This window comes from Mus pahari, chromosome 7 (genome assembly GCF_900095145.1).
Source record: "Mus pahari chromosome 7, PAHARI_EIJ_v1.1, whole genome shotgun sequence".
NCBI lineage: Eukaryota > Metazoa > Chordata > Mammalia > Rodentia > Muridae > Mus > Mus pahari.
In genome coordinates, this window is record NC_034596.1 from 71,700,947 (window position 1) to 71,727,666 (window position 26,720).

General features: G+C 42.8%; 1 protein-coding gene across 2 annotated transcripts; it reads left to right on the forward strand.

The window, feature by feature from the left end:
• The first annotated feature begins 271 nt into the window (after window positions 1–271).
• On the forward strand, window positions 272–26,059 carry Zbtb1 (zinc finger and BTB domain containing 1). 2 transcript variants are annotated; one of them, XM_021202393.2, is made up of 3 exons: window positions 631–898; window positions 14,113–16,026; window positions 24,037–26,059. In XM_021202393.2, the coding sequence occupies exons 2-3, from the start codon at window positions 14,129–14,131 to the stop codon at window positions 24,071–24,073; spliced, it is 1,935 nt and encodes a 644-aa protein (XP_021058052.1). In that variant the 5' UTR covers window positions 631–898; window positions 14,113–14,128; the 3' UTR covers window positions 24,074–26,059. The 2 variants fall into 2 exon arrangements, with proteins under 2 accessions (XP_021058051.1, XP_021058052.1); XM_021202392.2 differs by lacking the exon at window positions 24,037–26,059 and having other exon boundaries at window positions 272–898; window positions 14,113–17,979.
• Window positions 26,060–26,720: the final 661 nt, after the last annotated feature.

Consider the following 26,720-nt stretch of genomic DNA (forward strand, 5'->3'; position numbering starts at 1 on the left):
GGACTTTCCCCGGCGTGTGAAAAAAAAAAAAAAAAAAGCACGGGTGCCCCCTCGGCCCTGGGTGGGGACGGGCAAGGATGCACCGGCGTGTGGCGCGGGAGGGGGGCGAGGGCGCGGGGCAGGCGGCCACATGCGGCGGGAGCCAGGGAGGGAGGCGGGCCGGGCGGGGCATGGCGGGGGAAGTGACTCAGGCCCGAAGCCGGCGGGCCCACGGGAGGGAGTCGGGGGGCACGGGGGACCCCGAGCGGGACAGGCTTTAGGCTGGACGGGACGAGGGTGTCAGCTCCCCCCCAAAGCGTCCAGGGTGGAGCGCGGGGGCGGGTCCAACTGCGGGGCCCTGCGGGACAGGGGTCTGACATCTGGGTAGAGGGCGATCGGCATCCAGCCCCGGGGGAGTCGGGAGGATCCCAGTGGCGTCCAGCTGTGCAAACGGGAGGAGGGCCGAGCCGACTCGGGGGAGAGGGGCGACAGTGCTGCTCGAGCCGCCGCCGCCCGGGCGCCCGCGCTGCGGGCAGTGCCAGCCTCCCCGGCCCGACGCAGAAACTTGTTGCAACCAACAGGCGACCGCGGGTGCCCCTAGCCGCCAGCGGCGGAGTGGGTGGGCGGGCGAGAGGGAGGGGAAGGCTGGCGGACGCCGCCGCGAACTGGTGGGCAGACCCGGAGTCGCCGCGTAAGCGGGGCCGGCTCAGTGCGGTGCGGCAGGCGCGGCTGTGCGGCAGCGGAAGTCCTTTGTTGCAGCGCAGTCCCTGGCAGAGCCCGGAGTGTCTCGGCGCAGCCCAGCCGAGCGCCGCGCGCCGTCAACTGCAGCCCGCGGCCCCTCGCCTCCGCCCGCCTTCCCCGCGGCTCCGCTGCCCTCAACTCCAGAAAACCTCCGCAGCCGCGCGTCCCACCGCGCCCGGTGAGTAGCTGCCAGTCGTCGGGGCCATTTGCGCAACTTTGGCCGAAGCTGGGCCACGGGCCTGGCGGAGTGCGTGGTGGCCGAGGCGGCGCCGACCGGTGCGGGGAGCCGGAGCGTGGAGAGCGCGCGGCGAGGAGCCGGTGGCGGGGGTCTGCCGAGCGGCTTTGCTCGGGGGCCGGCCGTCAGTCCGGTGCGCGCGGCCTCTCCGGGTTCCGGACGAATCCCCTCTCCAGACGACTTCCCAAATTACTTCTTTTCCCTTTATTTTATTTTGTGCTGGGGGGGAGGGGAGGGGGAGGCGGGAGGCCGCGCTTGATTGACGGGCCCAGAGCGCGCTTCGCTAACTTCCAGCTGCGGCTGGGCGGCCGGTGGGAGGGGAGCGTCCCGGAGCCGGAGGCCGCAGACTTGGGCGCGCTCCGAGGGAGGAGGCGGCTGGGCCGCGCGGATTCCTGCTTCGCTCTTTCCCACCCCCGCTCCTCAGCACACACGCTTTTTGTTCGGGTCCAAAGTGGTAGGTCTCAGGGGTTGGGGTTTTTCTGTGTACGAGATCCCCCCCACACACACACACACATCGAGTCCTGAGAAGAAAGTGCTTTTTTGCCTCCAGTGGTGGGCGCTTACAAGTAGAAGTTCTGGTGGAGGCGGTGAGCTAGTTGGGTGGCGATCTGGAGTCCTTGCTGCTGAAGCGTGCAGGCGTGGATCTGGGCTCAGCCGCCGCTCCCAGGCTCCCTTTCCACCTTAGCCACTCGTCCACGTGATCCGAGGGCTTGACAAGACATTTTCCAACTCGGACGCGTCTAGAACAGGTTAATGAAAGTCCTTGTTTTCTGGGGATAGGGTTTTGTCTGTGTGTGATCATGTTCCCAAATCGATTGTCGCTGTGACGGTACATGAAGATTCTCCACTGGTCACAGTGTATTTCCGTACAGTATGTATCGCTGCGGCAACATTTTTCCCTTTGACACTGGAATCCACCAAGCGTTCCAAGCATTACCCCCCCCCCCCATTTTGAGACAAGGTCTGGCTAGGTAGCCCAGGATCGCTTGGATATAATTCTCCTGCCTCGGGAAATCCTAAATTCTGGGGTGATAGTTCCAAGACCACTTAGAATTTCTTGAGTCGAAGTTTAAAGCACCCTGAAGTCTATTGGGGAAATCGATGTAGTTCTTATGACTGCTTTAAAGCAACCAGGTTCTCTGGAATTTTGTCACTTCAAATGGATATGAGCTGGAGAAATGGGGAGAATGAAGGTACAAGAGGCTGAAGCCCAAATGATGGATCAGTTGCCCAGAACTGTAAAACTTCCCTTTTGAATCACTTGGCTGTTATCTCCTAAAGTCTCAGCAATTCTGAGTGGCATTGGTAGCTACATGAGGTTTCTTCCTCTTAAAGAAACAGACGGACAGATCTAACGTAGAGGAGGTGAAATGCCTTTCCAAAGGTTAATACGTAGAAATGCTGCAGTATAGTGTTGTGTTACAGCCACTTGCACTCATTTTAACACCAGAATTTCTCCGTTGACAGAAAGTTTTATAGGGTGTGGTTGTGTACATCTATAATCCCAGCACTTCAAGAGGTTGGATCAAGGGTTTGGGGCTAACCTGGACCTGGCATACAGAGCGAAGACCCTTTTTTCAAAAAACAAAACTCAGGGCTGGAGAGATGGCTCAGGGGTGACTCCCAGCACCCATCCCAAGCAGCTCACAAGTACCTGTAACTTCATTTCCAGAGAGCTCTGGACTCGAGAACAATTGCACTCATGCGCACCCCCCACACACACACACATACACATCATTAGAAATTAAAATTAAAAACCCCAAAGCCTCAGTTTTCATGCTGCTGAGTAGACCTGGCCGAGCAGTCTTTCCAGCTGGCTGTGTTCTTCCAGTTCCTAACATTATGCCTGCTGGTTTGCACCACTACTGCTGTGTCGTCGTCAGGAAAGAACCCATTTTTAACCAGGCCATGAGCACAGCTTCCTGACCTTGTAAGTTGGTTTTTGGTGTTTCCAGACAAGTGTTTTTCAGTGTATCCCTGGCTGTCCTGGAACTCACTCTGTAGACCAGGCTGGCCTCAAAGGCAGAAATCCACCTGTCTCTGCCTCCTGAATGTCAGGATTAAAAGCATGGACCACCTTGACGGCTGTTTTATGTTTTCTTTGTTTTGTATTTAACCGCTAGATTCTCACTGTTTGGTCTAGCTTTTTGGTCTTCCTGCTTCAACCTCTCACCTAGTGGTGGGATAACGGGCCTGCACCTCCACTCCAGCCTTCTGACCTTGTGGGGGTTTGTTTTTTGTGAAGCAGGGTCTCACTCTTGTAGACCAGGCTAGCCTCAAACTCTTGAGGGATGTGCCTGCTTCTGCAGCCATAGTGCTAGGATTAAAGTGCTGCCAGTCCTGCTCAGGACTGTGTGTTTTTATTTCATGGTAGCTGCCTTCTGCTTCCTCATTCCTCCACACTCCTCCCTCTACTTTTGTCAGTTTCTGCTACAATTGGGGGCCTTTTCAAAGTGCCCAGTGTTCCTTGTAGCACCATTCAGGAAAAAAATGTTGCTGCCTTTTTTATTTTAATGTTTTAAAGGCCTGTTCTTCTCTAGATAGGACACAGACTTTGCCTAAAAGGGGGGTGAGGGTTGTGTTAGAATGCAGAAAAAAATATTTTTAGGCTGCAGTCTCTTGTTTTGGAAGGGTTAAATATGTAAAACAGGCCGGCCGGGCGTGGTGGCGAGTGCCTTTNATCCCAGCACTCGGGAGGCAGAGGCAGAGGCAGACAGATTTCTGAGTTTGAGGCCATCCTGGTCTACAGAGTGAGTTCCAGGACAGCCAGGACTACACAGAGAAACCCTGTCTCGAAAAAGAAAGAAAAAAAATATGTAAAACATGTGCTTGAAGTTCACTTAGGTCTCTGAAGTATTTTTTGATAGTTTCTTGAGGTAGTGTCTCTGGTGATAAAATAATGAAAATGTCTTGCTGATCATTCATTTTTTTATGTGAGCCTAATTAAGTTATTTATGCCTATTTTTCTCAAAGTGGAAATACCTTTACAATGATAAAAGCACATGCTCTTTATAAAAGTTCAGACTATACTAAAGTACATAAAATACAAAACTGAAAGTCACTCTGACTCCCACTCCCCAGAGATAATCAGTACGAACAATCAATTCCTTGTTTAAAACTGAAGGCAGCATTGGGGCATCTTGCTGTGTGTGCCTCCCCCTGGCCTGTGCCCCTTCACAGACTCATGCTTTCTTCTCATAACTCAGATTGATGAGAATTCCCAGGTGTGGGGAGGGGGGGCTTGCATCAAGCTGAGATCATACTCTGTAACTTAGTAACATGGGAAAATTTGTATGTTTAGGTTAGTCCTCATGCAGTTCACCTTGGTGGGCTTCTCACCCTTAGCAAATCTCTTATCTGATTGCTTTATGCAGACTACATTCATTAAAAACAAACCCTTTCAGTGGAGAGAGCTTAGCTTGTCATTGGGAATGAGTAGGTACACTTACCACAAAGACTACTGCCAAGAAATCCCTGTGCCGTTTTGTGATGGTGTGGGTTCCTCACGATCAGCACCCAAAGCTTCGAGAGAAACTTGATGGGAAGGAAATTCGAGGAATGGTGGACATTAATGAGTGTTGTTTTAAGTTATGGTGTGGGAAGGCCTGGCAGTGGGGGATGGGGAAGTGTCTGAATTCCACCCACATTTGGTATCTTACATATTTAAGGTAGATTTCTAAGTATACTGGTGTTTTATCCTGTGTAGTCATTACAAAGCTACTGAGCCTGGTGTATTCAAGGTGGATGAGCTGTGAAGTCTATTCCCTAGTAAAGCTCCACGCTGGCAGGGACAGATTTAATCACAGTCGTTACTTGAAGGTGTGGAGGACATGCTGCTTTGTTGAGATGGGCGTCTCTCTCTATAGAATTGGCTGTCCTGGAACTCACAGAGATCCATCTGTCTCTGCCTCCCAAGTACTGGGATCAAAGGCATGTGTCACCAACTACTTTCTTGGGGGCGGGGCGATGTGCTTTTTGAAAACACTACTATGTGAATATAAATTGTTCTCCATCATATTCGAAGGTGTGGAGGTGTATGACTTAGTAGAAGAGTGCTTGCAAGTTAAAGAATAGGGGCCGGTGAGATGGCTCAGTGGTTAAGAGCGCTGACCGCTCTTCCTGAGTTCAAATCCCAGCCACCACATGGTGGCTCACAACCATCTGTAATGAGATCTGACACCCTCTTCTGGTGTGTCTGAAGACAGCTACAGTGTACTTATGGATAATTAAAAAAAAAAAAAAAAAAAAAAAGAGTTAAAGAATAGGGCTGGAGAGGTGGCTCCGTGGTTAAGAGCACCGACTGCTCTTGTACAGGTCCTGAGTTCAAATCCCAGCAACCACATGGTGGCTCACAACCATCTGTTGTGGGGTCTGGTGCCCTCTTCTGGTATGTCTCCAGAGAGCAATGGTGGTGTACTCACACATAAAATAAATAAATAAATAAATCTTTTTTAAAAAAAAATCAAAGAATAGCAATGTGTGGGGTGCATGACTCTAATCCCAGCACTTAGAAGGTAGAAGCAAGTGATTTCTGTGGGTTGGAGGCCAGCTTAGTATACATAGTTCCAGCCAGCTACATAGTGTCACCAAAAAAATAAATAAAAATAAATATAAATTGCTAATTATATTTTCTATTAGTTTCCTGTGTGAGTTGCATGTTGTCCTTTTAAGAGATAACTGAAGAGCTCCTTCCCACTTGAAATTGCCAGCAGTGGGGGTGGGCATGGTGGTCAGCAGATGGAAAAGGAGATGGGGAAGGGGTGTGTTCTGGGAGCCTACAAGATAAGACAGCAGGAGTGCTGAGAGCTTATACTATGATGGAAAGAGTGACTGTGGGAGGCTTAGAATGTTCCAGAGGGGCGCTTTACTGAATAATCATACCCAGAAAGTCGAGTCTGAGTTACAGAAACTGAAACTCTGCATTTTCAATCAAGAGTTAGGGTTTCAGTCCCTGCTTCTGTTTACAAGATGGGTAGTTAACTACTGCACATATTTTCTTCATTCACAAAATATAGATAATTAAAAGCCTATCTCAGGGCGTTGTAAGAATCTGTTCACTAATGTCTGAAAGAGGCCCTGTAAGCTGACAACTATATAAAAGTTTCAGTGACAGCCATAAGCAAAAACTGATGAATAAAATCTAACTTGCTCAGTTCAACATTTATTCCTTGAAAAAACTCATTAAATAGCAATTAAATGTCAAGCAACTACTAGAAGCTAGGGGTTGTAATAATGCCTGATATAACACCTTCATTTCAAGGACCATAGGACCTCCAGTTCAGATGACCCATCTCTTGTCTCCCTGTGGCTCATGGGCAGGCTTTTGCTGCACAGAAAAGAGGTGCCTGCCTCCTCCTAAATCAGGAAAGGGTCCCCAAAGATGGTTCTAAGCAAGGGAATGGTATGTATGAAGTAAGGAAAGCTTTCACTTTGCGAGGGTTTTGAGATGGGGGGAGGGGCAAGTCTTAAGAGATTTAAGGCTTAGGAATGGAATTATGTTTAGAATGGATCTTTTCTTACTGGTACTTTTTGTTGGTTTTAGTTCATTTACTTTAGTTAGATAAAATTTTGGAGTTTTAATGGCCATGGTAGCACACTCCTTTTTGATTCTAGCACTTGGAGGCAGAGACCAGCAGAGTATACACAGAGAGACCCTTTCTCCAAAAAAGAAAGAAAAGACGTTTTCTCGGTTTGAGTTAGAGCTGACACACAGCACTGGAGCTGCAGAACTGGAAACAGTAGTCTTTGTTGGACTTACAGACTCAGTGTGGGAGGCCATACGGCAGCTGAGACTGAATATGCAAGTTCTAAAACGGCCTGCCTTCCGTTAACAGACGGCATGAGTTCACAGAGCCAATACTTTGGAATAAGTAAAAGTACTACAAAACAAACTAACAATACAAATGCCATGTGCTGGGGACCAACTAGGTGCTGTGGCTACGGTTAGGGCAGAGGTGCCTACACTGCCCTCTAGTGTTCAGAAAATGGCTACACTGCCTCTAGTACTGAAGGTTAAAAATGGATATGTAAAATACCTTTCCTCTTACACCAGAGAGAAGCAGAGTTCAGAACCCCATTTTCTTCCCTCTGCCTGCTGTGTGGATGAATTCTATTTCTATCTTGACATGGGAGGATCTAGTTGAACTACAGAAATGGCTCATCCGTGTTAGTTGGAAACATTTATTATCTGTTGACCTGCCATGAAGCCAAAAGACAATTTGGTTACCTTCTACATAGTACATAACAAAGGACCTCAAAGAAGTAAATTATGTAGATGTTTCGCAGCCTATCGGAGATTAAAATGGCGGACAGCAGATCAGCATGCCTTTTAGAAGTGACAGCTGTTGGCTTGGCCAGGGGAACAGAAATAGACAAGCCAAAGAGCAGCAGCCTGAATTTTGCATAAGTGTGAACAGTTCCTGCAGGGAACTATTGGTGAGGTGACATCAGGTGGTGCGTCACAGGTGCTGTTGGTGACCCAAGGAGCCCAGACTAGGAGGATGGAGAACTAAGTCAGACCTTTAGGGCCACTGAAGTCAGATGTCACTGCGCATGTTGCTTAACCTCTTAGATCAGTGTTTATCTACCTGTGGGTTGGGACCCCACTGGGGCTGGGGGTGTCGAAGGACTCTTTCACAGGGCTCACAGATATCCTGCAAATCCAATATTTACATTGATCCATAACAGTAGCAACAGAGTAACTTTATAGCTGGGCACCACCCCAGCATGGGAACTGTAGGTGGCAGGAAAGCTGATGGCCACTGTCTCAAAGCCTGAATTTGCTTTCTGATCTGCAAAGTCATAAATTGAGCTTGATTTTTTCATGAAATTTTATAAATTGTGTTCAATATGATGACATTAACTTTTAAAAATTAGGTTGCCAGAAACACTGCTGTTGCTAGTTAATGCAGGAGTCCTTGCCTGAATGTTCCACTTTTGATGATTGAGAAGTAGGATTCAGGGGGTGCAAAGGTTCCTGGGGCTAGAACTGATACCCATATCTAGTAGTGGCTGTTTCCAGGACTTTTTTTTCTTTTTCCTTTCACTTAACAAACGTGTGCTAAGTGCCAGCCATGTAGGAAGACTGCTGACCACAAGAACACTAAGGCCTTTAAGCATTGTCCCTGTCCTTGAGGGCTCCGTACAGTAGACATTACTGTACCATACTGCTCCTTACAGCGGTGAGTACGAGTGACACAGCATACCCCAGCATTGTTAAGACTCATACAGGCAGAGCACATGGGGGCTTTAACAGATTTTTGGGTGTGAGCACAAAATTGAGCCACCATTTATAGCATTGTTTCTATGGGAATGTGTGTTTCAGGTTCCAAATAACTTAAAAATAAGTTTTGGAACGTTATCCAATTATAAATTCAGAACTTCCTGTACTAACTACTGAATTTAATAGCTAGCCAGAACGCCTGGTTTAAATAGTGAATAATTTTTCCGTTTGTCACTTAAGTGATTAAAAACCTTTTATCTTGAGGAATCTCTAAACTGGTTATTGTCACAAGTGTCTCCACTTTTGCTGTGTAGCCCTGTGGAGTGGAACTGCTGCGATCAAAGGTGCATGCCACCACTACTTTATGAACATATTTACACACCCTTATCAGGCAAAACCTGTTAATTACCATTTAAGACATTTATCCACAGAGAAAAATCATTCTCAAATTCTACTGTCAGTAAGAAATTTACTAAAAAGAGGTTCTGCAAGCCTGGGGGTATAGCTTGTTGACAGGTGCGCTTCCCCAGCATGCGGGAAGTCCTGGGTTCTGTCACAAGCTCTTAGTAAACCAGGCATGGTGGTACAGGGCTGTAATTCTAGAGCTTGGGAGTGGGGGGAGCAGAAGTAAGATGACCAGAAGTTCAAGGTCATCCTCTACTACAAATAGAGTTTGAGAACAGCTTAGGTTATGTGAGGACCTGTCTTTAAAAAAAATAAAAACCAAAGCTTTCATAGTATCCTCAGGGAACATGCTCAGCACTTATGCAGTAGCACCTGAATTCAGGACCCATACCCAGTCCTTAGTTGATGATCTTTGCCGAAGACCATACTAGATAGTACCAAGACAGTTTTAGTACCATCTGAGGTACATAGAAATACTTGTCTGTAGTCCCAGCACCTAGTTTACCTCAGTTAACTGCATCCTGATACAATGTTTTAACAGTCCTAGATGTTTGAGTTTTGTGAGATAAGACTCTTGAACTTAGATCAAGATCTGTTCTCCATAGGTTTATGGCTGTCCCAATTGCTCACTACAGCTGATGAGTGTCTTGAGCATTTTGACATTTAAAATAAGCTGGTGGACATTTTCAAAGTAATTTTCAGTTGTAGTGTAAGAGTACTGGCTCTCTGCCTCCTTAATGCTGGTACTGACCTTGGTATCAGACCTTTCAGGGTTTGACTTTCTGTGCCAGCCCAACTGCCAGCTCTGATGAACATGTTCTTCCAGTGATAGCTGGTAGCGCCAACAAAAACAGATTCTAATCACAAAGATCAGAGCAGGTAAAATATAAGGACTTTGTTTATGTAAATAAACTTCTTGATGGCTGGAGAGATGGCTCAGTGGATAAGAGCACTGACTGCTCTTCCAGAGGTCCTGAGTTCAATTCCCAGCAACCACATGGTGGTTCACAACCATCTGTAATGGGATCCGATGCCCTCTTTGATGTGTCTGAAGACAGAAAAAAAGACTTCGTGATAAGCTACATAATATAAAGCTGACTAAATTCTGGTGACATTTTTGTTGTTTGTTTGTTTGACAAACAAAGCAGGGTCTCATGTGAAGCCCTTGACTGGCCTGGAACTCACCATGTAGAGTAGGCCTTTGTCTGGAACTCACGAATCTTTCCATCTATCTCCCAGTAATGGGATTAAAGTCACACTTGGGAATGTTTCCTTAGGATCTGTTTATTTGATTATTTTGTGTGCGTGAGTGCTTTCCCTCTGTGTATGTTGTATACGGGTGTGCCTGTTGCCCACTGAGGTCTGAAGAGGGCATCAGAGCCCCTAGAACTGGAGTTACAGGCAGTTGTGAATTGCCATATGAGTGCTAGGAACTGAATCCAGGTCCTCTGTAAGCAACAAGTGCTCTTAGTCACTGAGCCATCTCCCCACTCCTAACATTTTTATAAGTCATAAAGAAAGAATTAAAAGGAAAGAAAACTTCTTGGAATTTGAGTGAAACTGTTTAATAAAAGTAAATGCTTAATACAATGTCTTTGCGGGAGTTGGGGGTAGGAACTTGCTATCTTGTACAGCCCTACAGACTAAGCTGGTCTGAAACGGAGGGACCCTCCTGGTTTTGCCTCCCAAGCGCTAGAATTGAAGGAATGTGCCACCACACCCAGCTACTTTCTGTGTCTCTCAGTCGGGTGGGCTGACAGCATTGCGACACACGGGGTTTACACCTGACTTTGACTTTGTACTAGGTTCCTGTTCTCCAGCACAGCGTGCTGCCTGCTTCAGAGCAGACCCTTCCTGATTACGGGCAGTGTGAAATCCTTATCTAGGGAAGAAAACTTCTCCACGTGTCCCTGGCTTTGGGATGCCTGTGCCCTTGCTGGTTTCGGTGGTGTATACAGTGTCTGGTTATTGAGTGACTAAATGTGCAGCAGAGTGCTTTCGAGGCTGTACTGATGGGAGGAGTGCTTGCTTGGGTAAATGCAGAGTATGAGAAGCGGTTATAGCTCGCACCGGTGTAATTGGCTTTCTGTGTATTTGTATTCATTTTTGTTAGTGGCCTAATCAGTGTTTTTCATTTAGCTAGGAAGGGTCTTGGAGTTTTTTGACTCTGTTATTTCTTTTACCTGGAAGGAAACTTATCTAGTTAGATTTACCTCCTGGTGCTCAGATAAACATTGCCACCATTGCAACCTCAGCCAGTATTGTTTCCGTTCATTACTACATGGCCAACGCCACGCTTTACACAGTAGTTGTGTGATTCTTTGTGCTTGTTATGGAGTCATTGTTGTTATTCCCACCATACTACTGGGGCAAAGGACTAAGCAGGTTGCACAGTGGGAGAGCAGGACATCACCTCTTCCCCTGACCCCCAACTCCCCACCCCGTGCTTGCCCACTCAGTTTCATCCCTGTTCTGTGTGGGCATCGCTAGGTTCCACTCTGGTTTCTTTCAGTTTCCAATAACTTACTACTAGAAAGTCTTTTAAAGCTTTGATCCTTTTTGTTTCTCTTTATTTTTTATTAAATCTTTCTGTGAATCCTCCAGTGGACTAGCTAGTGACTTCAAAATCTCACCCTTCTTAAGATGGGCGTGGCTCAGTAGTGTTGTATCCTTTCTTACCTTTGTATTTGGTTGTATTACTGTATAGATTTGTTTTATATAATTATTTTTTAAAGATTTATTTATTTATTTTTATGTATGTGAGTACACTGTCGCTGTCTTCAGACTTCCCAAAAGAGGGCATCAGATCCCATTACATATGGTTGTGAGCCACCATGTGGTTGCTGGGAATTGAACTCAGGACCTCTGAAAGATCAGGACCTGTAGAAAACCCACTGAAATCTCTCTAGTCTGCTGGATTTGATTTTTTTTTTTTTTTTTTAAGTTTTATGGTTACAGATTAAAATTTGAGTCTAAAATTTAGAAAACTTTTGGGTTTTTTTTTTTTTAATACCTCTTTAAAACACACATTCACAAAACAAAATAAAAATCAGGGTCCAACTATGTGCACCTGATAAGCCTGGAACTCTGTGTAATCTAGGCTGGCCTTGAACTCAAAATCCTCCTGTCCCAGCCTTTGATTATGGGTATATGTTATGTCCACCTTTAAGTTGGATTTTATTTTTGCTTTGTAACATAACTGAACCTTTAGGATTTTAAATTTTCCCCCTCTTACCCAAAATTAACTCACTATATTAAAAATTATACTGTCCATCAATGTTGAAAAGTTACAGAGAGATCTACATACTATGTTACTATTTGAGTTAAACTATCATAAAAGTAAAGTATATGCCCGGCCTGTAAGTACTTACTATTGTAAGTCTGCAGGTTTTTGTTTTGGGTTTTTTTGTTTGTTTGTTTGCTTGCTTTTTTATTTTTTATGTTCATTGGTGTTTTGCCTACATTTATGTGAGGGTGTCAGAAGCCCAGGAGCTAGGATTTTAGGCAGGTGTAAGCTTCTATGTGGGTACTGGGAAATGAACCTGGGACCTCTGGAAGAGTAGCCAGTGCTCTTAACTGCTGAGCCATCTCTCCAGCCTCTAAGCAAATTTTTTTAACTGAAGGAGGAAATTTACACTATAAAGGTAGATAGATACTGTCTTCCCAAATACTCATTGCTTCTTTTCCCCTTAACTACATGGTAAATAATAAAAGATGTATTCTAAGTACAAACTATTGGTGTAATTTCTATATAACCTAATAATGTTTGTTTTCTGTTTTTTGAGACAGGGTCTCACTATATACCCCTGGCTGTCCAGGGGTTCACAGAGATCCTCTTCCAAAGTGCTAGGGACTTAGCCCACCAAGCCCAGCAGGTTCTTTAATAGAACCTTTTAATTTAATTTTATTGATTTAGTTTAGTTTATGTGTGTTAGTATTTCATCTGCATTTACGTTTGTGCACCACATGTGTGCACTGCCAATGGAGACCTGAAAAGGGTATTGAACCCCCAGGATCTGGAGTTACAGATGGTTGTTAGCTGCCATGTAGGTACTGGGAACCAAATGTGGGTCCTCTGTAAGAAGAGCAAATGCTTTTATTCACTAAGCATTCTCTAGCCTAATAAACTTTTTCCTGTGAAGTTTCAAGCAAATATGAAATGAAAGTCTCTGGCCCTGCCTCAGTAGTTAACACAGCTAATCTTACATTATCCATAGCCTTCATTCCCTCCTCAGTTTTGAGGTTTATTTCAAATATGTAACTTAATCTGTAAGTATTCTTTCATACATTTATCAAAAAGATACAAGTTCTTGACCCCACAGGCAGTTCACATGTAACCCAGCATTTAGGAGGCTGAAGTAGAAGGATTCAGAGTCTGAGGTTAGCCTGAGCTATCAAGAGTGGGTTCCAGGTTTGGGGTTGGAGGGAGACCCACAGTAGGGGCTGGCGAGATGGCTCATTGGTTAATGAGTTGATGGGTTACTGCTCTTGGAGATGACTCTTGTTGGGTTCTCAGCACTGAGAGGCACTTTCATCCATCTGCAACTCCAGTGCCTTCTCTGACCTCCATAGGCTCCTGCATGTATGTGGAGCACATGCATATACACATGAAATAATTTTTAAAAACCCAAAGTGAATTTGAAAAGGGAACACTTTTAGCACAGTAAGAAAAAAAAAAAAAAAAAAGGCCCATATTGCAGTTTTAAAACAAGCAGCAGTTCCTTACTATCACATCATTCAGAAGGCTTTCTTTTATTTACTTTAGTCGTTCGTATCTTGTGAATTAATGTCTGGTCTCTTTCAGATTTATTATGTGTTTTCCCTCTAGGATGAAAACAGGTTTTTTTTGTGTGTATATGTTCATTTTTGTACAGAGGCACGTGCACGTGAGTGGGTGTGTGGTGTGCGCATGTGGAGGCCAGTGGTCATCCTCGGGTGGTGGTCTTGGGTGCTGTCTCCCTTGTTTTTTTGAGACAGGGTTTCTTGTTGGTTTAGAACTTCCCAGTAGGCTAGCCGGTTGCAGCAGGTCTCATGGGTCTGTCCCATGCCCAGCTTTGTAAAGTGTATGTTTCTGGTGCTGCTCATGCTTCCTCATTCGCTTGTGTGGACACAGGGTCTCACTGAGTTCCTTGGCTAGCTTGGAACTCACTCTCTAGACCAGGCTGGTCTGGAACTCATAGAGCCCTGCCTGCCTCTGCCTCCTGGGTGCGGCTGTAAGGGACTGAAGACTGTCCCGACACCGCAGACACGTCAGAGCCTGGCCCTTGTGCCTCTTCAGACAAGCACTCCACCAACTGAGGGAGCTTGGGTTTGGATTTGTTTTAAATTTAAAAAACATTAAGGATTTTGCTTCTGATTCCTTTTGTTCAGTATGAGAAAACTGAATAAATGACTAGGTATTTTCATCTTCAGACTTAAAAAATACCAGCTTTGACTGTAGGAGCAAAAGTACACAAGTCAAAAATCATGCTCACGGGTCCTTTTGAAGTGCCTTCCTGCTACCTGACTGTTATGGTTTTGTTTTACATAGGTCGAATCAGTAGAAGATGGCAAAGCCCAGCCACAGCAGCTATGTCCTGCAGCAGCTGAACAACCAAAGAGAATGGGGCTTTCTCTGTGACTGCTGCATCGCCATCGACGACATTTACTTCCAAGCACACAAAGCCGTCCTGGCTGCCTGCAGCTCCTACTTTAGGATGTTTTTCATGAACCATCAGCACAGCACTGCACAACTGAACCTCAGCAACATGAAGATAAGTGCCGAGTGCTTTGATCTCATTTTGCAGTTCATGTATTTAGGAAAGATTATGACCGCTCCTTCCAGTTTTGAGCAGTTCAAAGTGGCAATGAACTACCTCCAGCTGTACAATGTTCCTGACTGCTTGGAAGATATACAGGACGCAGACTGTTCTAGTTCAAAATGTTCGTCTTCTGCCTCCAGCAAACAGAACAGCAAGATGATTTTTGGGGTGAGAATGTATGAAGACACAGTGGCTAGAAATGGCAGTGAAGCCAACAGGTGGTGTGCAGAGCCCAGTTCAACGGTGAATACGCCGCATAACAGAGAAACTGAGGAAGAGTCTTTACAGTTGGCTAATTTTCCTGAGCCACTGTTTGATGTGTGTAAAAAAAGTTCTGTGTCCAAATTATCTACTCCAAAAGAACGTGTGTCGCGACGCTTTGGACGGAGTTTTACTTGTGATAGTTGTGGATTTGGCTTCAGCTGTGAAAAATTACTAGACGAACATGTGCTGACTTGTACCAACAGACACTCATACCAGAACACGACAAGAGCTTACCACCGAATAGTAGATATTAGAGATGGAAAAGATAGTAACATCAAAGCTGAACTTGCTGAAAAGGATTCTTCTAAAACATTTTCTGCACAGACAGACAAATACAGAGAAGACGCCAGCCAGGCGCCTGACGAGTCAGCCTCCACCACTGGAAGCAGGAAAAGCACCATGGATGCTGGGATATCTGGTGAGGAGAAAAGCAGAGCTGCTGAGACAAAACGAATCATCATCAAGATGGAGCCAGAAGATGTCCCTGCAGATGACATGAAAGACTTCAACATTATTAAAGTGACTGAGAAAGACTGCAACGAGTCCACCGACAATGATGAATTAGAAGATGAACCCGAAGAGCCATTTTATAGGTACTATGTCGAGGAAGATGTCGGCATTAAAAAAAGTGGTAGGAAAACCCTAAAACCTCGTATGTCCATCAGCGTGGATGAAAGAGGTGGCTTAGAGAACATGAGACCCCAGAACAACGCCAGTCCAATACAAGAGGACGCAGAGAATGCGTCTTGTGAGCTGTGTGGACTCACAATAACTGAGGAGGACCTGTCGTCTCACTACTTAGCCAAGCACATTGAAAATATCTGTGCATGTGGTAAATGTGGACAGATACTTGTCAAGGGCAGACAGCTTCAGGAGCATGCTCAGAGGTGCGGAGAACCTCAGGATCTGACGATGAATGGGCTAGGGAATGCTGACGAGAAAATGGACATGGATGAGAACCCTGATGAGCAGTCTGAGATAAGAGACATGTTTGTTGAAATGCTGGATGATTTCAGAGACAATCATTACCAAATAAACAGTATCCAGAAAAAGCAGTTATTTAAACATTCTGCCTGTCCTTTTCGATGTCCTAATTGTGGCCAGCGTTTTGAAACTGAAAATTTAGTGGTCGAACATATGTCTAGCTGCCTAGACCAAGATATGTTCAAGGGTGCCATCATGGAAGAAAATGAAAGAGATCACAGAAGAAAACATTTTTGTAATCTGTGTGGAAAAGGATTTTATCAGCGCTGTCATTTGAGAGAGCACTATACTGTTCATACTAAAGAAAAGCAGTTTGTTTGTCAGACATGTGGGAAGCAGTTTTTAAGAGAGCGCCAGTTGCGTCTGCACAATGATATGCACAAAGGCATGGCCAGGTATGTCTGTTCCATTTGTGATCAAGGAAACTTCCGAAAACATGACCATGTACGGCATATGATCTCGCACTTGTCTGGTGGGGAGACTATATGCCAGGTCTGCTTTCAGATATTCCCAAATAATGAACAATTGGAGCAGCATATGGATGTCCATCTGTACACGTGTGGAATATGTGGAGCAAAGTTTAATTTGAGGAAGGATATGAGAGCACATTATAATGCCAAGCATTTGAAAAGAACCTGATGGGTTTCTACTGTACAGATGTTTAGTTGGTAGGCAGAACACCAAAGCAAAAAGGATATGAGCTATTTAGAACTGATTTTATAACAAGTGTTGGGGAAATTTTCAAGGCCCTTTTACTTTGAACATTTTTGTTTAGGATCTCAAGTCTATTTTAGGCATTAAATGTTTATCATTTTTGTTGCTTTTGAGAGCATTCTTTGTTCCTAGCTTTCTTAGCTACCATTAAAATTACTTTTCGTTGTAGACTGTAAGTGGCTGTTATCCCTTCAATGATAATTAAAAGTTTTTTTTTTTTTAATAAGATAATGACTTTGCTGTTTCTATGTACTTTCATTTTAAGGTTAACCTATGAAATTTTAAGCCCAAGATTATTGACTACTCCTGCTTAAATTTTTAAAGAATTTTAAAATAATTATTTAAAACTATCCTATTCATTTTTAACTTCTTTTTGTTTTTTGCTTTTTGGGTTTTTGGGATTTTTTTGTTGGTAGTTTTGTTTTTTGGGGGGCTTTTTGTCAGTTGTATAGTGGGGTGGCTACTATTCTCCCTTATAAATGAAATCTATATTCTTAAATTGACAAACTTATTAGGCAAGTGAGGTGCACTGAATCTAACCTTAAAGGTTGACATGGGCTCAATCTTGGCCTGAGATTGATGGACCTAAGGAAACTCCTATAAATGAACATTTCCTATAATTGATAAATGTTATCATTTAATAATCACATTTAAAACTTATATTAAGTGTAAATCCCAATGACTTTCCCTCACTTGAGAAATTAGTGGGGATAAGCCATTTTGTTTTGTGATAATGAATTTAACTATGATAGTTAATTAAAAAAGACATCTTGTATTCATTAAAATATTTTAATTTAAAAATTCTGATTTCTAAAGTGTGTTAGTTTATCAATTATTTTGTTTATAAATAGACTTTAATAGCTCTTTAGGAATATGACAACTAAAGAAAAATGATTTTTCATCTTTAAAATTACTTTGGAACTGAGATTTGAAAAAGCTGCCTTGTATATTGATAAACTTAATAAAATAAAGAAATCAATTATAAATCTGGTTGTTCTATAAAAGTAGAGTGCACAAAAGTGTGTTGTGTTTTACACTAAGATTTGGAGAAAATGTGTGTGGCAAATTACATACAGTTTATTACTATGCTTTCTATATCATTTTCTGTAAAAGATACAAGAGTTGAGGACTATAAAATAATGACAGCATATAAATGGAAACAGCTTCTACTTTTCAGGTAAAGTAATCATATTGTTAGTTGTTGACAGGGTCTATCTATATCATTACATGTGAACTAAAACACTGGCAAAATAACCCACCAATAAACACATCTATTGAATAGAATGCCTTTTAATGTGAATTACTTGAAACACCCTTCTTAATACTGAAAGGGATTTTAGTTAACATCTATAGTTAAAAAGTAAGACTTTGATTGTGGACCACAGTTTAAAAGAATTGCTCTTTGCTCTCGTGGTATTTTTTAAGATATGCAAATTATTTTCTCATGCTATTTGCATAAAAGCACAAGTTGCTAAGAGAAGGGAGAGATGTGTTGGCTATCGCAGGGTGAATAGACAGTCCAGGGTGAGCACAGAGATCTGTGGGCTGAAGTGCTAGTGACAACAGATGGGAAGCGCAGAGCCCGGGCAGAGTTAACCAGGACCAGGAAAAGAACACAAAACACAAATGAGGTCTTGAGCTGCTGCTGTTTTGTTTTTGCGCAACCCCCCCAACCACCACCACCAACAAAGGGTATGTACTTAACAGAAAAAGCTGGAAAAGTTCATTTTAAAACGTTTTAGATATAATGGTTTAACAAGCACTTAAAACTGAAAATGAAATATGAGATGTATGTTTAGATTACTAGTAAGAACCTTATAACTTCTCTAACAAAGCCAGCCATCAAAGAGTAGTTCGTGTAAAGAGAGAAGAGACGAACACAAATGAAATGCTCAAATTATATGGTGTATGAAGGGACCCGATTTTCTTTTTCTTCTTTTTTTCCTTTATTTTTTTTTTTAAGATTTATTTATTTATTATATGTAAGTACACTGTAGCTATCTTCAGACACTCCAGAAGAGGGCGTCAGATCTCATTATGAGTGGTTGTGAACCACCATATGGTTGCTGGGATTTGTACTTGGGACCTTTGGAAGAGCAGTCGGTGCTCTTAACCACTGAGCCATCCCTCTAGCCCACATTTTCTTGTGGTCACTTTTCCTGTCAGAATTTCTGTTGAAAAGGCTTTCCCACAGTTAGTCATTCCCCCTCTTTGAGGGAGGAATCCTCTTTTTCATTAGAGAGGCTTAATTTAGTGTTTTAGTGTGTGCTAACAACAATTTAGCAAGCAAATGTATAAATACAATCTAGCTTTACCCAGCTATGACACTTGGGTCAGAGCGGCATGTTTGATGATGACGTCTGTTCCGTTCCTACATAGTCCACGTGGTTTGGGGAAGTAAGCCACAGAGTAGCACAGGTCTCTCCAAGCAGCACGTAAGACAGGGCTCAGGTAAAATGGCTTAGCTTGTAAAATGGAATGAAAAGCAGCCACTGCTTCCTCTCCCTCTCACCTTCCCTCCCGGGAGGGTCCGGAACAGTCCCACTCCTTTGCATATTGCCTCTCCTCTTGCCTTGTCAGGGCTGGAATGGAATTTGCCTGCTGCTTCTGACTTTGATGCTTCATACACATTTAGGATCCAGATTTTCAGATCTGGAGAGGAAAAGAGAAACCAGAGACGTATAGCATCTTTTCCCTCTATTCGTGACACTTTCCATTTGAAGGCCCATTTCTGGAATTTCTTAATAAACAATGAACAATCTTAATTGGATCTTTTCCCCTGGTGGTCCAGATCAAACCCAGAGCTTCAACATGCTAGGCCGCCGTTCTCTCCTGAGCTATGTGCAGGAGTTTCCCTTTTGGAAACAGCGAAAACCCTAAGAGAAATAATCCATCTCTAACAAGGTTGACACTACAGCGAGGATAGATAACTTTTTCGTAAAGACTGGACCTCAGAAGTAGAACAAGGCAGCAAAAGGCTAGGACTCAGCATCTCCCTTTTCCCCTTGTTTCCCTTGTCTCGTGACTCCCAACCCAGGATCCTGCTGACTGACCTCTGCCTGAGCTTCCACAGGTGTAGAGCTGTGAGCTAAAGCATTCAGCTCAAGAAACTTTGGGATGGAAGCGGCGGTTCTTTTACCCTCTTTTGGGAGTGCTGGGATTGCAGCCATCCACCACCATACCCAGCTAATTTTCCACATTTTTAAAGTGAAAATTTCCAGAGAAATGAACCACATGGGTAACATGGTATTTAGCAAATGTTAATTAATATAAAGCAATCAACAGTTTGACTCTGAGCAAGAAATTAATTAGAAGAAAGGATTCCAGAGGGCACTGATAAAAGATTTAAATGGAGTGGTAGTTTATACCTGTAATTCCAGCGTGCAAAGAGGCTAGACTAGGGTCAGGGTTACCACTTGAGTTAAAGGCTTTGTTGGTCTTTACATAGTAAGACCTTGTCTCAGAAAAATTAAAGATACTAATGAATACAGCTTGTTAATACAGGACAATAATGGGCTTGAAAATCCATGATTCAGTTTGAAGCAAAAATATGAACATAATGCTAGGTGTGGTGGTACACCCCTGTAATTCCAGCACTCAGGAAGCAGCCGGGGCTACAAAAAGAGAAACTGTCTCAGAAAAACAAAAACAGTGTAAATTTGAGCACACACCAGTATATGGAAGTTGTAGGGGGAAGTATAGGCTTTCAAGTCATTTGACTAGGCTAACCCAACTGTGACTGTGAAATACCCAACAGAATAGTGGTTATGAGCGTGCCAAGGATGTGTCCCGGAAAGCCTGGTGGTGGGTGCTGGTAGCGTTCTCACTGATTAAGCAATATTCATTTTCTATCATTAAAGCTCTATAGTATCTAGATCTCTGAAAATTCTTCCTAAGAGCTAAGGTAATAGTTTTAATATTGAAAAGGGAAACCTGTCACTAACAAAAGATAAATCAGTGCCAAAAGAAAAAGACCAGACGTGTACATGTACATAGAGCTGAAAAGTTTAACATTGGACATACCTGATTTGAACTGGGTTTATCGTAACTTAAGAGGTGGGTCTGATAACTTAAGAGGTGGGTCTGAAGGTAGATACTTATAAACATGGCATGTGGGAAGTTAAACCAGGAGCATTAAGAACCCAAGGCCAGCCTGGACTATATGATAACCTGTCACAAGTTGTTTGAGAGAAAGACAGATTAGACACATCTCTGAGGACAGGCAGAGCTATACAGAGAAACTCAAAAAAAGAAGGAAGTAAAGAAAGGAAGGAAGAAAGGGAAAGAAAACAAGCAAGCGACCTCCCACCCCTAATCCTATGGATCTGTTTTGATCAGGTTCTCAAATGTGTTCACCATCCTCTTTCCCAAGTGCTTTCCAATGATAAAATTGGAAACTTCTCTACCATTAACTAGGATTTCAGAGTAGTGGCAGTAAGGGGAGCCTCTTTGTAGAATCCTGTCCTTGGGGCTTGGTAGCTGTTGCTCAGTAAAACTAGGACATGGGTGCTAGGAAGCTTTTAAGTGACACCATCCTTGCTGTGAAGCATCTGGCACCCCAGATTAGGAAAGCCAGCATCCGTTGCTTCAGTACTGTATACTCAGGCATTTTGCATGCATAATTTTAATTAAGCTTCATCCCTTTTGAGGTAAGTATACTAACTTTCCAGATGGGGGACTAAGAGCCAGAGACAAACTTTCTCCTAAAGCACACAAACTGTATACATTAGACCTGGGGTTTGAACTTGACTCTGCCTTAAGCTACATTCTTGTCCATAATCATGAAGTTCCACTCTATTTTTAAAGAAGTGCCTTTCAGCATAGGACACATATAAAGATCATGTGAGGCTTGGTCTTCTGTCATCGGTGCCTGGTAAGGTGGCTGGTACTAGTGGGACCTCAGGAACAATGTGAGGGAGAGAGCGTTGAAAACCATGCTTGATTGTCACAAGTCATTAAATGAGTTGTTTCAAACATAAATGTGACATGCTGAGGGATGTGTTTGATTTTCATTTAAACTTAAAATATTTGGCAGGATGGTTACTTCCTTTGGGGGCCCAACAATCAGTTGAAAGTTTGTTTGGGTTCAGATTTTACATGTCTGTGTCTGGGGGTTCCCTTTCTCTACTCTGTTCCCGCTTTGCGTGTTAATGTCTCCACATGCCTCTAATTCCTCTAATGAACTAGTGAGCTGAAGAAGTCAGATTACTTGAGCAAATCTCCCCAAGAAAAGAGCAAGATAACAGAATAACTAGTTTCCTCTTTTTGCCTTCATAGATGTGGAAAACAAATTTGTTGGCCAGCAAACAAATTCCCCTCCCCCACGAGTATAGTACTGTTGCTTTGCTAAAGGAATCTGCTTATAAACAAAAGTGAGTTAGGCTTACAGTGGATAGTCCCGTTTATGAACGTATCTGTAGGTTTCCAGGCAAACCCCTCAAAGGCGGTCTTATTACAAAAGAAGTGAGAGATGACCCCATGAAGTGACAGGTCTTAATCACCCCAGTCTAGCAGCACTGAAGACAAAAGTAGTTAAGTAATGCTTTAAGGAGAACAATATGCATCATCTTTTAAGTAAAAGAATAGAGTGGAGAAGGTCCTGTCGATAATACCAATATAGTCATTTAGGTGACCTGCTCTTCACTGCTTTCTGTCAAACTCTAGAACTTATTACTTGGTAAGGATGTGATGTCAATAAAAACATGGGACTTAGCTCTTTCTAAAGGCAAAAAGGGTTTTCATGCTTATGTCTGTCAGTGACAGTTCGTAAGCAGAAATTAACCAAAGAACAGTAACAACTTGTAAATCCATACTACTTTTGAACCAACTAATTACATCAAAAGTAACTGGGGCTGGTGAGATGGCTCAGTGGGTAAGAGCACCCAACTGCTCTTCCAAAGGTCTGGAGTTCAAATCCCAGCAACCACATGGTGGCTCATAACCATCTGTAACAAGGTCTGACGCCCTCTTCTGGAGTGTCTGAAGACAGCTACAGTGTACTTACATATAATAAATAAATCTNAAAAAAAAAAAAAAAAAAAAAAAAAAGTAACTGAAGTTAGCATTGAGTTTAAATCTTTAACTTCCTTATAGTCAGGAGAACTAAATCGCTGAGGCAAATTAGTAATGGTATTCTTTGTATCATTGTATCAAAGCCCACACAGATCTGGAGGGCAGAAGGCCATTATAACTGAAAGGTGATGTGGAGATACAATTCAGTACTTAGGTTCATTAGAATGTGTCGATGTGCTGATCATCCAGCTAAGTAAAAAGGCTAGCACCTGAGGAAGGTGACAGAAGACCTTTCAGAGGCAAGAATATTAATTAGCCGGGCGTGGTGGCGCACGCCTTTAATCCCAGCACTCAGGAGGCAGAAGCAGGCCGATTTCTGAGTTCGAGGCCAGCCTGGTCTACAGAATGAGTTCCAGGACAGCCAGGGCTATACAGAGAAACCCTGTCTCGAAAAACCAAAAAAAAAAAAAAATTTAATAATTTTGTGTAAGAAAATTTGCATTTAAAGAAAAAAAGGCTAGGCATGGTGACATGTGCAGACCACTGAGTTCAAGGCCAGCCTGGTCTACAGAGTTCCAGAACAGCCAGGGCTACATAGTGAATCAATCTCTTTTTTTTTTCTCTTTCTCCCTCTTCCTCCCTCCCTCTTTTCCTCTCCCTCTCCCTCTCCCTCTCCCCCTCCCCCTCCTTCTCTCTCTCTCTCTCTCTCTCTCTCTGAGTGTGTGTCTCTCTCTCTCTCTCTCTCTCTCTCTCTCTCTCTCTCTCTCTCTCCTCTCTCCCTCCCTCCCTTTCTCTCTCTTGCTTAATAGTCTGTAATGACCTATTTGAAGGAGATCTAGAGTTAAACATACTCTAAGGCTTTAAGCCATACTCAGAATGTTGTGCTTTCTCCTTAAACTGACAGTTTCACTCTATCAAGTTAATAGATAGAGCTAGGGATGTGTTTTGTTTTGAAGACAGGGTCTCAGGTAGCCCAGCCTAGCCTTGAACTTCTGACCCTCTGCTTCCCAAGAGCCAGTATCACAAGCGTGTATGCACAGCCACAGCATTGTTTCCAGTGAAGCAAGCTTAAACACACTATGAAAATCACTTTCTCCTTCAAATGCTTATGTTCCCTAATGTAAGAAAAATCATTTTAATGGACTTTTTTTTTAGGATATTAATATTAGGGCAAAGTAGTCCTGCAAAAATATCACTCTACCCCTGTCTACCAGGGGACAGGTTAGGAGAGTTCCAGACCTAGGACTAATCCCGGCCATGTTTGTACGTGGTTCTCACTTGCAGAGTGTGCACTACTATCTGAAGAGAGTAGTGTTCGTGTGATGGCTGCAGACTCAAACCATGAACATTATGACATCTGTGTGTCCTGTCTGAAGGGAAGCACTTCCTTTACTCTCACTAGTGACATCCCACTGAGGGATGCAGCCATCCTTACTGAAATCCTAGGAATAATAAAAATCAAAGGTGCCAGTATCGAAGAGGTCTATCAGTAATGCTACTTTATGCCTGAGAGGCCCAGTGCATTACACTGAGGCGTAAACTCGAGCTCTAGGAACCGTTCTCTGGTTCCTGCTCTGTGCCAAAGCTAATTACAGCCTAAAAGCATGTTGTTGTTGTCTTGTAGAGCAGTTGACTTGTGATACTATTTTTCTTGAGTTTTGTCTTTTTCTGTGTGGCAGTGGTGCAGTAGGGCCTTCTAAGCCTCTGGAGAAGTGACAGATCTGAATTTGGAGAGGACATGGGGAAGAATCATTCTTCAACAGATAATCTTTAAGTGCAGACCCAGGAAATCAGATCTGACGTGGCACCATCTTTTCTGTCTTCCTGACAAACGTCATCATCCCCAAAGTTCCAGTTGCAAAGATCCAAGAAAACTCAATAAAGATCACTTTGGAATCACTTTGTCGTAACAAAACCGATTCACGGTGACTCTCCCAGTACTCACGGGGAATCTGCTAAAGAAAAGTGACTGTAAAAGTCATGTGACATCAATGATTAAAGCTACACTAAAATGAAACTTTATGTCATGTATCTTCATAGTACAATAGGGCTTGCTAGACTACTTACATACATTATAAAGGGAGATAATTATGTATTTCCAAAAATATATCATTCTAAAAGTAACCAGAATTATACTGTATATACTATGAAATGTAGTTAAGCAATGTAAAAGGATACTAAAAATATCTGTAGAGTGTAAGTAAAAAGAAATGGGTACCGAGAAAGAAAATCCAAGACCAGTTCTTTAACAAGATAGTGTAGCTCTCGTGGGAGTGTGACACTAGCTTTCCTTCTCGCTGGGTACCAGTCATATGCCTGTAGATGTTAGCACGGCTTCTTCTAAGTCTCTTGAAGAGAGGAGCGTTATTATTCAGCGATGGTAGATTTTCACAAATCATACATTATTTTCTTCTGAACTTAGCACTACGATTCCATAGTGTAGAATAAATTTCTGTTAATCTCAGAACTAGTGTGTAGTGCAATGTTCTTCAAATCTAAACATAAAACTAAGTACTAAAAAAAATGATAACATGTTTATAAAAATTGTGTCCTGAAGAAAGGATCTAGTGGGAGCTGAGTCTGGCTATGGCTAAAAGTGCTTTGCTACACATACACTCCTGAACCATATGAATCTTATGACCATATTATTTCCTTATTGTGAATATACTTTCTTTTACTTTTTGTTAACTATGTGACTAATTACTTATTGCTTTGTTTTTGTGTATGTGAAATATCAAATGTTTAAGTGCTTACTTTGTTTTCATGCAAAATTCTTCAAATATTTTAATAAGTTACCCAAAGAAACCTGTCTTGGGAAATAAAAAGTGTAGTGGCACACAGCTTTAATCCCAGCAATTGGGAGGCAGAGGCAGGCGGATCTCTGTAAGTTCATGGCCCGCCTGGTCTACAGAATGAGTTCTAGGCTAGCCAAGGCCTATGAGACCTAGTCTTAAAAAAAATTTTTTTATTAAAAAATAGAAGAAAATCCTAACTCTGAGGTAGTAAGAACTTGAGTACTGTTCTAGAAACTTTGGCTGAAAAAAAAAAAATCAGAGTAAGAGCCCCTCATGGTAGGATAATAGGAAGGGGCAAGAAAAGAGAGGAAAGAAGAGAAATTCCCCCAAAGAACAAAGCCAGGGGCCAGGCATAGTGACATTTGCCTGTGGTCCTAGCACCTGGGAGGTGGGGGGGGGGGGTCAAGAAAAGTTAAGAGTTAGCCTGGACTACAGAGTGAATTCAAAGCCAGCTTGGACTACCTGAGACCCTATCACAAACAGACAAAACATTTTCTGACTACTTTAAGACAAAAAGGCTATAGACAAGTGTTAAACAGCAGAGTTAATCTCTTTAAGGAACATAAGGAAGTATACAGAACACAGGCTTCCTAAAATACACAGAAAATAGAAAACTTTCCCAGTAATTAAACCAGTCAAGGTAGAAATGATTCAACAAACAATTTTTGATTACATTTCTGTCACACTAGATTTACTAAAGAAAATGGTTTAGATTTTGACTGTACTAACCACACATGTAATGAATTACAATATTTATAAGTGGCACAAGTGCATATTATAATGTGATTATTTTCTGTATGTTGTTTTAAATGGATTTTTGGATTACATACAGTTATTTTTGTTACATTTTAAAATCCGTTGCTTTTACTTACCTAATAAAAGTTCCTCCTCTACATTCAGAAGTTAAACTGTCTGTACATTAATTTATTTGTACTGCATTGTTTTGCAACCTGATTCTTTTATAATACAATTAGTCGGATAACTTACCAGCCCCTCCTGTTCTCTAGTGTCACTGTGATGTGACCAGAGGTGGCCATGTGTGACCCAAAGAAAATTAGCTTAAATGTATTGCTGAGTCCTGTTTTTTGTTTATTTCTAATACAGGAGAATGATTGGAAAATAGTTTCATGGCAAACCTGAATATAAATTAATTGGGTTTATCCCTTAGACAAAATAATAACTTAAATAAATCTAATAAAACTATTAGCTCTTTGACTTCCTTACTCAAAATAACAAACATCTTATTATTCAAAGAACTAACTTATCCGGTATGATTTGCTTTCCTTATTTACAGGTAAGGGATCCTTTACTTGTTGACAATGATGGAGTATTTGATCTGCCTGTCCCCGGTCCCCATGGCAACCTCACTTTGCCAGCTTCTTTCAGATTGTTCCTCAAGGACCATGAGTCAGGGTAGCCCAGGATAAAGGAGGCAAATTTCCTGCAGCTTCTGGTCATCTCTCTTGGAAAGCATCTCTTCGGGGTCTTGGTTTTGTTTGGTTTTGGTTTTGGTTTTTTTGGTTGATTTGTTTTTTGAGACAGGGTCTCACTCTGTAGCCCAGGCTGCC